We start from the raw sequence: 14,312 nt of genomic DNA, 5'->3' as shown, positions 1-14,312 counted from the left end.
CCCCAATTTAGCCCCAACTTAATTTTTTTTTTTTTTTTTTTATTTTTACTCCCCCACTATAAATCATCCCCTAACCCCCTTTATCGTCCTTGTTCGGCTAACCTATCCTGTCACCTAGCCTACTCCCAACCCCTACGTTCCCTTCCCGGAGGGGAACAAGGGAGAGCTAACGTCCTGTGTCGAGGCCCAACGAAGCCTCAGAATGGCCTCTCCAGAGTTCGGCGATCTAACCCAAAGTGGGTCCAGCGGCCCACAACAACAGCGAGGGGATGGATGGTGCGGAGGGGTACATCTCCTAATCTACCCTAACCATTAACTCTTAAACTACCCCGGGGCTTTCAACAAGCGCCTCTCGCTTAAACTATTGGTTCTAACAACCCAGATTCCCGTCGCCTGTGTTGGTGTCCTTACAATTTCGGGTCTCGCCCCCCAATTTTCTCTCCGTGCCCTCACACGGTCTCCTGGCTGGGACACGTGGCTCCCTTTGGCAGGCACGACCCTCTGCCGATTCTCCCGCTATGGCACCCCCGGGCACTACACTGCCTCCGAGCCTACCAGCTCCCTAACACCGGGGAGTGCCCCCCATGGCACCTCCCCTGAAACGCACACGTGGCAGGCCGGCCTCCCGGGCCCCTTTCCGAGGGTCACCCGTGCCCACAACACTGCCCACGCGGCTAATGGCGCCCCGGGCCCCCGCACCAAGCAGGCGCACCCGTGCCCACTACTCTATCCCGGCCCCCCATGGGCCCTTGGCCTACCACGGCCGACTAGCCTGGTGCCCGGGGTACCCACTCAGCGATACTCACCTTTCGCAGCCACGCTCCCAAGCCCGTCAACAGGGCTCCTGCACCCCTCCAAATGGGTCTCGAGCCTACTTTCCCACCAACAACAAAACGACCTCCATATTTCAATTTGACTAACCCAGCTAACTCACTCTACACTGACCCCGGGGTCCCTTGGGCGGGAGTCACTCCTCCCCCCAATCACTCATCGCACCATGCATTCCCCATTCACTCCATACACACAGACCCACTGGCCTCACTCACTCACCATGTACTCACCTCACAACTCTCCTACTCTTCAACACACACACCGCTGAACTCTGCCATCCTTCTAACTACATCCCCTAACTAACTCGTGCTCCCACGTCGTCCCTTAAGCTATAGCACGTTCCATTTAACCTACGTAGCTAAACTACGTCCCCGCTACACATCCACAAGTCTGTCACTGTCTCCAAATCATTCATTTTATTTCCCAACCTAAATCTGGCTACAATCCCTCTACCTAATCCATTCCACGGACTCCATGAGGACTTACCCCTGCCCCATGGAGTCGGTCTAGCTAAGCTAACCCTTCCCCCTAACTAGTTTTCATCCTGTGCCCAGGTAAGGGGGGTCTTTCACCCCTTGCCCAGGAATCCTGTACACCCGAAAGTGAGGCTTGCTTTTTTTTTTTTTCCCATGCGCAGCACCTGCGCGGCAACTCAGAGCTCGCGCACTTTGCACCTGCCCGTGACGTCATGCAGCTGCACGTGTTCCTCGTCCCTCCTTGGACGGGACCATCCGGCAGAGATACCCCTCCTGCCGGATTCCAACCCCACGTGCAGCCATGACGTCACCGTGCGCATAAAAAAAACAAGCCCCACGTCTCGAGGGGTTCCCCACGCGAACACATGTGCTTTGCCCGTTGGAGCTTAACACACACGATCGCGTGGAGAACCCGTCCGGTCCAAATCCGTTTACCTGCCTAAACTTTGTCCGTCCGCGGGATCGGCAAATCCACCGCGTGCGTTTCCGGACCGGGACTTCACTCTCGCAAGCGAGCACGTGGCGGTCTCGTGCGTTGCACAGCACGAACCGCGTGCTCACTGCTGGGTGAACCCGGCACGGTCCCCGAAGCAACTACAGCCGCTACTCGGCTTTCTTTACTCGCATGTCGCCGTCGTCGTCGCCATTCAACCCACGCACACCTGCGTGTTACGACGCACACAGTCCACTCCATCACATTCACACCGAGAGACGCGGCTGCGTGCTCCCGCATGCCAACCGACATCTCCCTCACATACCGCTCTCTCACACACACGGTCTCCCTGACATACAGCGACCTTGCACACGGCCGTTCACTCACGCGTGCGGGGGCACTCACCCGCGGTGCCTCACTCGCACTCCGTGCCTCATCCACACACGCGGGGGCACTCACCCGCGGTACCTCATCCACACACCGTGCCTCACTCATACACGCGGGGGCACTAACCCGCGGTGCCTCACTCGCACTCCGTGCCTCATCCACACACGCGGGGGCACTCACCCGCGGTGCCTCATCCACACTGGCCGTTTCATCCACACACACGGCCTCACTCACACACGGTGCCTCATTCATACAGGCCGTTTCACTCACACCCACGGCCTCTACCACACACGGTGCCTCATCCACACACGGCGTGCTGGGAAGCACACACTCCGGCACCATCGCCACCATACCACTCACACACGGGGTCGCTTCCACACACGGGGACGCACTCACACCTTGCACCACACACACAGGGACAACCACACTGGGGATTCGTGTCCCCACAAGGGTCTCCGGGGCCTCTACACCCCCCAAGTTCTCCGTGCACCCGTCCACAGCACCCGTCCCCTCAACCTCGCAAAGCACGACCGAACTCACCTGGTCGTGACTCGCCTCAAGGGGGCATACTCCCTCCCCTCGTTCCTGGAGGAGGCCATCCAGGTGCTCGCACTGGGTCTCTACCCAGTCCGCCAGCTCACCCCTAATATCCTCCACTACCTCCGTGTGTGTGTGTGTGTGCGTCACTTACCCCGTCTTCCTCGTGTAGTCTTTCCTCTATTTTTTCTATCTCCCGTGTCTCTGCCAACTCTTCACCCTTTACCTCCCTTGTCTCCACTATTATTTCCTTTGTCACGGCCTTCATGCCCGCCTGCAGGCATCGGCCCATGTTCTGCGTCTCACCCCGTAGCTCTTTCATTTCTTCCTTCATGTTTGCTTCCATTCCGTTTATTTGCTGTGTATTCGCATCCATCGTCGTTTTCACTTCATTCATTTGCTTGTTCATTTCATTTGTATTTGTATCCATCTTTTGTGTATTCGCATCCATCGTCGTTTTCACTTCATTCATTTGTTTGTTCATTGCCGCCAGCATGGCGCATAGCTGGGCCATGTTGGATGCACTCAGCTGAGCCGTTTCGGCAAGGGTTGGGGAAGGGTCTTGGTGGAGAGGGGGGGGGAGGTGTCATACACCGCGGCCGCTGCCGCACCCACCTCGGGCCCTGGGTTCAGTTGGGCGAGTCCGTGTTCCTGCACAATCAACATTTCCTGCACGGGGATTCCATCCTGGACCATGGATTCTACATTACTATTACACATACCTAATCCACCCGGCACCCGCTCGCCTTGAGACGCCATCTTGCTTCTCGTGAAGGGTTAATTTGAATCGCTCATAATTTGGAGGGAATCGGGGGTCGCTTCTCTCACCCCTGGACCGATTCCCGTGAATTTAGCCGGAGACAGGAGAGCCCGTTTTCCTGTTCTCCGATACCAGTGCCGAGAGGAGGGCGATGAATTTGTATCCCACTCCTGACACCAGTGTTGCGGTTTTCGCGCCCGCCGGCGTGCGAACGGCCACGTAACTCGAATCGCGGCACGTCGCCCACCGGACGGACAATCCAGTCGTGACCCTCTCGGACTAACGCCGGGAACCAGTCACGGGTGGACCTTTCGGTCTCACCGCGATCGAGCCAATCAGCCCCCGCGTGGGATAGGGTTGCTCGCCAAATTCGACCTACCTAAGTACCCACGCGGAGGGTAGACCGGGCGATCGCACCTCGCCGCAGGTCGACTTCGGACACGGGCCACTTAAGCGACCCGTTCCGTACTATCAGAATAACCGAGCGGTGTTATCGTCGACCTCGACGGTTCGATTAATTATCGGGCGTATTCAGCCCACTACCAACCCTTTACGTGAAGCAAGATGAGGGTTCAATGGGGGAAAAGACGAAGCGAAGCGGGAGAACAGTTCAACAATAAAGCACATTTATTCGCGGCACACGGGAAGCACACAAATACAATTCCACCAAATGCACACAAAAAAAAAGAACACACTTCCATTTACACAAAAAGCAAATATAAAAGCGAAAACAATGCAGAGCTAATACCGACTACCGAGCACACGGCAACACTTATACAATTCTACTTCACAGACGGCGCCGACAACACATACCCAAAACCAAGGAAAGAATATCCCCAAGAATGAGGCGGGCCTGAGGCCGAGACCGGGTCGCGCCTACCCGTCTGGTGATGAGACGCGGAGCGGCGATGGCCCCGCAACCCGCGGGCCTCGTGGACGGTGTCTGGTAGGGGGTGGGAACGGGGCCCCCTTGGTCGCACTATCTCAGCGCGGGGGGAAACAGGAGGGGGTTGCTGATGCTCGGGGTATAGAGGATCTTTATTATCCCTGGTGTGCGTCTCCACCTCGGCCAGGTCGCGCTGCCGGCCTCCCTCGGGCGTGCAGCTCCCGGCACCGACGCGAGCACCCCCTCGTCCGACTCTCTTCAGCTTCTCCAGCCACTGCAGGCTTCGGGCTCCAGACTTCCACACTCGTCCCCTCCGTTCCGACTCCTTCTCGTTCTCGTTCTCCTTTTCGTTCTCGTTCTCCTTCTCGTTCTCGTTCTCCATCTCGTTTTTTTGACCGCTCCCCATTGACCCGAGAAAAAGTGGGCGTGAAGGCTTTTTGATCCACAAATTTGCATATATCGATCGCCCTGGGGGCGGGGCCAATTCGCCCCTCGCTCACCGATTGGACGGCAAAAAGTGGGCGTGTGTCGTTTTTGATCCGTTTTTGAAGCACAAAATCCGTGATTTTGTACACGCTGTTCGACGCGCGCTCTGCACGAATCCAACACCGGTACCCACAGCGGGGCAAGAACGGTGGCGATGCTACGGTTGCGAGGTGTGACGTGAAGGTCGTGGCGGTTGTGGTGAAGCGGTGGTTGTGGTCGGTGGTTGATGTTGTGGTTGTGATCATGGCGGTTGGTCCAAAATAAAGATAGTAAAAGAAAAACGGCTATCCTGAAGAGTCGCAGCACGTATAAATGACATGTATTCCCACTAGACAACGGGTTTGGGCCTAACTACACATGCACTTACCGAGATACCTCACCTAAGGGACCTGAATGGTGGTTTGCGAATCTGGTAACCACAACAATATATACATATATACATATATACATATATACATATATACATATATACATATATACATATATACATATATACATATATATATACATGTATATATATATATATATATACATATATATATATGTATATATATATATATATATATATATATATATATATATATATATACATATATATATACATACATACATACATACATACATACATACATACATACATACATACATACATACATACATACATACATACATACATACATACATACATACATACATACATACATACATATATATATACATACATACATATATATATACATATATATATATATATATACATATATATATATATATATATATATATATATATATATATATACATACATACATACATATATATATACATTTGTACCAGTGGTACCTCTTCACTGGAATGGTGACGACAAACTCCTTTGTCACACTTACATTTGCTGTCAAAAGGGGATGCCTGCCAGACATCCACCCGATATGACCAATCAGGGGTACCTGCTTTTGTTTATTAGCACCCATTGGACTTGGTCTGAAACAGGGGCTTTTCGGTTTTGATGCAGAATTCAGGAAGTGTGTTGTGGCTTCCGTAACCCGTCTGAGTTATTCCACCCTTGTTTGCTAAATATTTAATCTGTATGCATGCGTTCACATCACCAATTGTCTTTATGATGTTTCCTCAGGATCTCAGAACAGGTCGGGGTGATTAATGAATTCAAGGGCTGCCTCCTGAATTTCAAAGTGCAGGAAAATATCCTGAATCTTCAGGAGTTGATGATGAAGGGTGTCAGCACGGGCTGTCCAGACGACGTGCTGGTAGGTGTCTGAGTGTATGCTCGTGTTTTTTGTGTGCCTGTGATTCTGTTTGGAAACCCAAACTTTTTATCTTGGCTCGTGTATTTTTCCTGGTACGTTGTATTGGATGTGCATTGTGCTGCAGCAAGCTCAACAATGCTGATTTCACTGAGGAAGGTTGCTTGGGATGTCAATTTTGTGAGTGTTCGGTTTGTTGCCTTTACAATTCCTTTTTTATTTTTATTGTTTTTTTTCATTAGAGATGGTTTTTCACTCAAAACATCACTCTATTTTGTCATTGAGCTTTCCTTCTGGCTTGGGTGTATTTGCTGTGTGCATATCTGAATGTGAAGGAGTCGGCAAGCTGTTGCCGGCACCATGGCAAAATTTTAAATCGCTGCCCTAACTTTCGTCAATCGTCAGGTCTGGCAAGCCAGTTCGTGAAAGACTTGAGCCCAACTTCCCTTGGCCAACCCCACAAGAACGTGGGAATACTTATGGCCATTTAAGAAGAAATATCTGTCAATGTGTAGCTCTGTATACTTGGTTCTCTTGTTGGTTGCAATCTCCTTGTCAGGAGATGGAATTGACCCCTTCCAGGACTTAAAGTATCCCATTCTTGTTACTCATCACATTTTGAAGACCACTTTTTACTAACACTACTTTTTACTAACATCACTTTTTACTAACATCACTTTTTACTGAGACCACTTTTTACAAACACAACCTTTTACTGACACAACTTTTTACTCGGACCACTTTTAACGAACACCACTTTTTACTGAGGCCACTTTTTACAAACACCACTTTTTACTGGGACCACTTTTTACTCAGTCCACTTTTTACTCGGACCACTTTTTACCAACACTTTTTACAAACAACACTTTTTACTAAAACCACTTTTTACGAACACCACTTACGAACACCACTTTTTACGAACACCACTTTTTACGAACACAACTTTTTACGAACACAACTTTTTACGAACACCACTTTTTACGAACACCACTTTTTACTAACACCACTTTTTACTAGGATCACTTATTACTGAGACCACTTTTTACAAACACAACTTTTTACTAAAACCACTTTTTACTAACACTACTTTTTACTAACACTACTTTTTACTAACACCACTTTTTACTAGGATCACTTATTACTGAGACCACTTTTTACAAACACAACTTTTTACTAAAACCACTTTTTACTAACACTACTTTTTACTAACACCACTTTTTACGAGGATCATTTTTACTAACACCACTTTTTACTGAGACCACTTTTTACTAACACCACTTTTTATGAGGATCACTTATTACTAACACCACTTTTTACTGAGACCACTTTTTACAAACACAACTTTTTACTCGGACCACTTTTTACTAAAACCACTTTTTACTAAAACCACTTTTTACTGGGATCACTTTTTACTGCGACCACTTTTTACTGGGACCACTTTTTACTGAGACCACTTTTTAATAACACCACTTTTTAATAACACCACTTTTTACTGAGACCACTTTTTACAAATACAACCTTTTACTAACACAACTTTTTACTTGGACCACTTTTTACGAACACCACTTTTTACTAGGACCGCTTTTTACTCGGTCCACTTTTTACTAGGACCACTTTTTACTCGGTCCACTTTTTACTCGGTCCACTTTTTACTCGGTCCACTTTTTACTCGGTCCACTTTTTACCAACAACACTTTTTACAAACAACACTTTTTACTAAAACCACTTTTTACTAACACCACTTTTTACGAACACCACTTATTACTAACCCCACTTTTCACTAACACCACTTTTTACTCGGACTACTTTTTCTAACACTACTTTTTACCAACACCACTCTTTACTAACACCACTTTTTACGAACACCACTTTTTACTAACACCACTTTTTACTAAAACCACTTTTTACTAACACCACTTTTTACTATAACCACTTTTCACTAAATCACTTTTTACTAAAACCATTTTTTACTGAGACCACTTTTTACGAGAGACCACTTTTTACGAGGACCACTTTTTGCTGGGACCATTTTTAACTAAGATCACTTTTTGCTCAGACCATTCAAGAGTATTGTCCCACTCTTAAGTACACTGAATATCATTTAACAGTGTTGTACCACTCTTTAGTACACTGAATATCATTTAAGAGTGTTGTACCACTCTTTAGTACACTGAATATCATTTAACAGTGTTGTACCACTCTTTGGTACACTGAATATCATTTAACAGTGTTGTACCACTATTACACTGAATATCATTTAAGAGTGTTGTACCACTCTTTAGTACACTGAATATCATTTAAGAGTGTTGTACCACTCTTTAGTACACTGAATATCATTTAAGAGTGTTGTACCACTCTTTAGAACACTGAATATCATTTAAGAGTGTTGTACCACTCCTTAGTACACTGAATATCATTTAACAGTGTTGTACCACTCTTTATTCCACTGAATATCATTTAAGAGTGTTGTACCACTCTCGCTCCATTATCATCATTTATTTTACAGCTTTGGCTGTTTTGTTTCATTGAACAATGTAATTATGGAGTATTGATGTGCTTTGTACAAACGTTGCTCTTTTATCGTGGTCTTGCAGGTTTCTCGCAAAGTTCGTCTCGTGGGTCACGGATTCATGGCCATGGTCTTGAAGGACCCTGATCCAGACATGGAAATGGGTTTCACTTTCCGTACAATAGAGCCCAATGGCACTCTCTTATACCGTAACGTTCAGGTAATGTTACTAAAATTACTATTTATACGAACTTAATGGATTTAAGTATGCTCAATGACTTAATTAATGCAGCATGCGATGGCAAATGTAATCAAATTGAAATGACAACTTAAATAAAGCATTGCCTCCAACAGCGGAACTTTTATTGAAGCGTTGCTTCTGTTGTGGATCCTTGTGTTTTGTACCATGTTTGTAAACATGCTGCGCGCATCATTTTTAATGCCATGTTGGTGTGCCAGTCTAATGTATGCCATGCTCGCATTGTTGTTTGCTCATTGTATTGTTTGCTTTGTGCCATATCAGTTTGCCAACACAGCACATGTATCATTTACTTTGTGGCATGTTAGCATGACAGTGTGATGTACATTTATTGGTTGTTTTGTCATGTTACGGCATGTTGTGCTGTTTGCAGAGCGGGACAATGGCCGTCCAATTAGAAAATGGAATGGTAGCAATGTCGACAGAAACCACAAAGGCAGTGTCGAATCGTAACTACAATGATGGAGTCAACCACTACCTTCATCTCCTGAAGACAGGCAGCCAGTACGTTTTGAATTTACTCTGCTATTTGTCTTATGGTGATGTCATATCTCTCTATTTTAGCAGAGGGAGCTGGCACGATCACACATTCTCCACACGACATGCACCATCACCATTTCCAAGTGCGACCAGTGGTGCCTGGTTTTGCGACCATGGAAACGGTTTGTTCAGAGGTTGTGAGTGAGGCGGCTGGCAGTTACTGTGGAGACCCACCTGCACAAGTCACAAGAGGTCCTGGTGAAAGCATAAACTGACACCAGGACTGAGAGAGGAGGGACAAAAACAGCCTCATGCCGCTCCTTCGCGAAGGCTTCGCTCTCACTGCATTTCATGCATCTGGGATGCCCCACTCACTACTTCTTCATCAATTGATGGTGAAAAGGCCTTCGTCTTAGTGTGTTGTCAACTGTAGTGCCATGCCAGATCCTTCGATACCAATCCATACTGCATCCCTTCCTGCCAGATCCCTGCATGCCACACCTTGTCAGATCGCTCAGTGCTGCGCTGCATCAGATCCCTTCACGCCGTGCTGTACCAGATCCCTTAGGGATATGGCCTTGGGGATATTGCCATCCAGCGTCCATACCGTGCCATATCCGTCTGCACCGCACCAGATCCTGTCATGTCTGCTCCTTGATGGATCCCATCACACAATGCAGTGCTGGATTCCATGCCGTGCCCGATCCCTGAACGCCACACCACGCTGGATCCCTCTACACCTGTGCTATGTGCAATACCTTCACCCCATGCCATGCTGGATCCCATCACGCCACACAATGCCTCAATAAACTCCTGTTTCCTGCCCACATTAGCTTCAGTCAGACATCAGGCCTGGCCAGGCTGTTTATATAACGCTGGTCAAAACTTTTCTTGGCTCACCCCATAAGAGGGTTGAACTAATTGGGGCAGTTGAAGAAGTAGTCATAGTTGTTGCTTAAGTACTGTATTGTGTAGCTGAACACTGCCATGGAAAATCTATTCAAGTTCCTAACTGTCAGGACTGGTGTGGCGGTTGTGTGTGCCCTATGATAGGTTGCACCTAGTTATAGATGATGAGGATGTGGCGAAAGATGATGAAGCATTGCATGCACCAAGCCAAGCACTGCATGTACCAAGCCAAGCACTGGATAAAAATATGCTGTATGTTGGAGGGGTCCCCAGCATGCACGATGGGGTGCAAAACTTCACTGGTTGTATCAGCGACCTTTTCTTGCAACGGTAAGTTCACTGTTTTACTTGAGCTGGAGAAAGGCCTACATCTGTTTAGCAATGTTTGTTGTAATGCCTGTGATGTGCAAAGAATAGTTTTCTTGATGAATGATAAACGAGATTTGGTGACAGTGGCAATGTGGAGAGAGCATTCGCCTCGAGTATGTGAGGTTGGTGGTTCAATTGTGACACTGGTCAAGTCTTAGCAAGGCCTCTTCCTCTCATGAGGCACAACCTTTCAAGGATAGAGCACGGACAAACCCCATGGGTTGGCATCCTATTAATGGGCTGGGAGGTTTTTCTGGTGGGTAGTGGCGATTGCTCCTTAATTGCTCTCCTGACTGCAGAGAGAAAGGTGACATCACAAACTGCCATCACCGGTACCCAGAGTGCACCGGGAAATCATGTCATTTCTCTGAAGGGCACCGGCTGTGTTTGTCGGAAGTCAAGTCTGGTGTTGTTTGTCTCTGTTCTCATGTAACAGCTCCTTCATGCACCATGGAACTTTAAAAACATATTTACCAAAACTTAAGTAAGCTGTGTGTTATATGTCCTTCTCAATATTTAAGAATATATTTCCCCCATTATGTGGTGTCTCTTACTTCTTTCAATTTCTCATGAAGAAACAGGTTGAATGTATTTATATAATTCTACAATATTTGTGCAGTATAACCTTTTCAACTTCCTGTGAAATATTCAAATCCAATTGTTGGTGTAAAAGTCATGGTCTTGGGAAGATATGAAATCCTCCATTTCGAATGAACCTTCCAATTTTTTTTTAGGCAATGAATCAAGACAAAAAAACCAGGCTGAACAGTTTACGTTCTGTATCCCACTGATGGGCTGGATCTGCATCTGGACCTTAACCAAAATATAATCATCTTGTTCTTGTTACCTTCCCATCTCAACCAACAAGTTTCATATGAATCCGACAATAACTTTTTGAAATATCATGCTATGTATCATTTTAGTCCCACCTATCAATTGTGAAAAATCACTTTTCAAAAAAAAATTTAAATTCTCGTGTACAGATCCGAATCCAGATCTTCAATCTCATCAATCTCATCAAAATCTCATCAATTTGTCTTTGTCACACGTCCAACCGGTCGACCAAATTTCGTCCAAATCAGACCATAACTTTTTGAGATATCCTGCTCACAGACAAACAGACACAGAGGGGTGAAAATATAACCTCCATCCACCTTCCATGGGGCAGGTAATAAAGAAAGCTACCCAAACTGAAAATGTTATATTTAATCTCTTGGGGTTGATCATTTTGGTAATTTTTAGCTCACCTGGAACGTAGTTCCAGAGAGCTATGGGATAGCGCGTCGTCAGTCCGTCCGTCCGTAAACACTTGCAACTTCTTCTCATAAACTACACACATTTCCGAAGAAACTTGACCACAACCTTCATCACCCGTGGTGTACCAAGGTTTGTTCACGACATTAAAAAAGAATCCATCGGTATTTACTTTCTTCTCCATTACATATTTTGTCCGTCATCCATGCCCTACCAGTGGTTCCCTGGTTTTCTTATCCCTCCCCGACCAGCTGAGCCCCCAGGTGGATTGCCCCTTTTTAAAATTATTATTTCATGAAAATTTATATCTGATTTCTTGTTACTCTTACGTCAATAAACTGTACTATTTTAAACGTGTTTTCTTGTTGCTTATAGAAAGTCTCAGCAATAGTCTTTGTGAAATCATTTCCGAAATGCCATTATTTATGTTTATACCATGTGACTATTTCCTATTGTTTCATTGGTTTCCTTGGTCCACTTTATCCAGGACCAGACAAACTCCTGACTGAGGTAGTTCATAATACAGACCCTGTAATAGTTATGCTTTGTTTCTTTCTCCTGCAGACCCGGTAAAGATGTGATTGTGGAGAACCTACAACACTTCAAAAAGACCCAGGTGTCACTGGGCAGCTGTATCGACCCTCACAGTCCCGTGGGACTCGACCTTCACCGTGGGACAAGACCACGGCTACGAAAGCGAGAGTCCAGAGTAAATATGGGCTGTTTAATTAATTTTTTTATGCCTCCACTGACAAAGTCACTGGAGGCATCATGTTTTTGGGTTGTACGTACGTACGTGCATACGTCCATCGGTCCATGCTGAATCTCGTTATCGCGATATCTAAACCATAGAATGGATTTTGTTCAAACTTGGTCCACTATGTATAATGATGTAAAGATGAACTGATTCGATTTTGTTGTCAAAAGGTCAGAGGTCATGTTCGGTAAAAAAAACCATACGGTACCTTGCTCACTTGTAAACCAGTGATGGGATTTTGACCAAACTAATGTTTGTGTAATCACGTAATAATGTGGGCAGAGGCACATCTGTTGGTTTGGCGATGTCGAAGATTGCCTTTCTCGTTTTATTAGCCCCCATTGGACTGAGTCCGAAATGGGGGCTCATGGATTTGGTCTCAATTTTTGCGTCTGTGCGTGCGTGTGTGCGTCCACAACCATATCTCGGACATGTATTGACCGATTTTATTTGTACTTGGTACAAAGACAACACATGATGGTTTATGAACGAACATTTTTTTTCGACATCAGATCCAAGATGGCCGACCGGTGGCCATTTTACTTGTTAAAAAAAACAACAAAACGGTGTCGAACACGTCCTCAACCATTTCTCCGACATGCATTTACCGATGTTGTTCATACTTGGCAGACAGATGACGAACGATGGCTTACATATGTTTTTTTGAGATCAGATCCAAGATGGCCGACTGGTGGCCATTTTGTTTGTAAAAAATCCCACGTTGAACACATCCCCAACCATTTCTCACATGCATGGTCTGATTTTGTTCAATCTTGGCACAAGCACAGTCAACAACAGCATACACTTGCACCTAACTGTATTTTGCAATCTGATCAAAGATGGCCGACTGGTCGACTGACGGACGTTTAAGTTGTACATAAATATGGGCTATCTCTTTAACTCCATCCAGCAAAATTACTAAAACAATGGGGGCTATGGCATTTTAAGTTTATTTTTTACTCGTTTATTCTCAAGTGACTTCATTCCCATTCGATGGGCACAGTCATTTGAGTCACCATAATACCATATCTATATATAAATCGCATCACTGAATTTGTTCCCATGTGTCCAGTTTCAGAACCAGGTTCAGAGCGATTGGCACACGATGGGAAAATCTTGTGAGATTCTTAATTTTCCTTTTTCGGAGTTGGATGCTGTAGCAACAGGCACGACCCCAGTCAGCCGACAGGAGTTCGACTTACCTCAGAAACTGTTCACCAAGAGGTACAATTGCTTTTCCTCATTCCAATATTGAATGCATAGGTTTTAGAAAATTCTTTGATGAGGCTTTCCTCCACATAACTTCTTTTCTTATTGTAACTACAACGGCACTGTAGAGTGCATAGTCTCGCCTCACACACTCATTCTGAATAAAAAATACCATTGTTAACTGAACACGCGACTATTATGGCCCATATTCCTGGATCATCCATGCACCCTATTATATCACATGCTGGATATTGTCATTATCCAGGGCTTTATTGATTAATTATTCGGATATTTATCGACCACTTTTGTGCACATTACGGCTAAATTACATCAATGAAGGTGAATATGAACAAAAACTTCAACTATATTCCCCATGGCGAGTCGATCACATGGATGAAGTTTCGCATCGATCTGTTGGCGGGTCTGGAAAAGATTATTTACATTTTATTTTCAATCCAATATAGCCATCAGACCACGCACATAACTGGTGACGTTATAAATTTAATTTCT

At 45.7% G+C, this 14,312-nt stretch overlaps 1 protein-coding gene across 1 annotated transcript in view; it reads left to right on the top strand.

Moving 5' to 3' along the window:
- The window catches only part of LAMA5 (laminin subunit alpha 5), a 406,222-nt gene that overhangs the window by 375,048 nt on the left and 16,862 nt on the right, over window positions 1-14,312 (top strand). The window contains exons 67-72 of the mRNA XM_085862975.1: window positions 5,927-6,059; window positions 8,651-8,785; window positions 9,198-9,328; window positions 10,358-10,543; window positions 12,401-12,545; window positions 13,666-13,817. Coding sequence (XP_085719101.1) covers window positions 5,927-6,059; window positions 8,651-8,785; window positions 9,198-9,328; window positions 10,358-10,543; window positions 12,401-12,545; window positions 13,666-13,817 — 882 coding nt within the window. The remainder of the gene's footprint in view (window positions 1-5,926; window positions 6,060-8,650; window positions 8,786-9,197; window positions 9,329-10,357; window positions 10,544-12,400; window positions 12,546-13,665; window positions 13,818-14,312) is intronic.

Source organism: Eptatretus burgeri, chromosome 17 (assembly GCF_056783735.1).
Source record: "Eptatretus burgeri isolate ZD-2024b chromosome 17, Ebu_testis_v1, whole genome shotgun sequence".
NCBI lineage: Eukaryota > Metazoa > Chordata > Myxini > Myxiniformes > Myxinidae > Eptatretus > Eptatretus burgeri.
The sequence above is the reverse complement of the archived record's forward strand: the minus strand, read 5'-3'. Positions and strand labels throughout refer to the sequence as shown.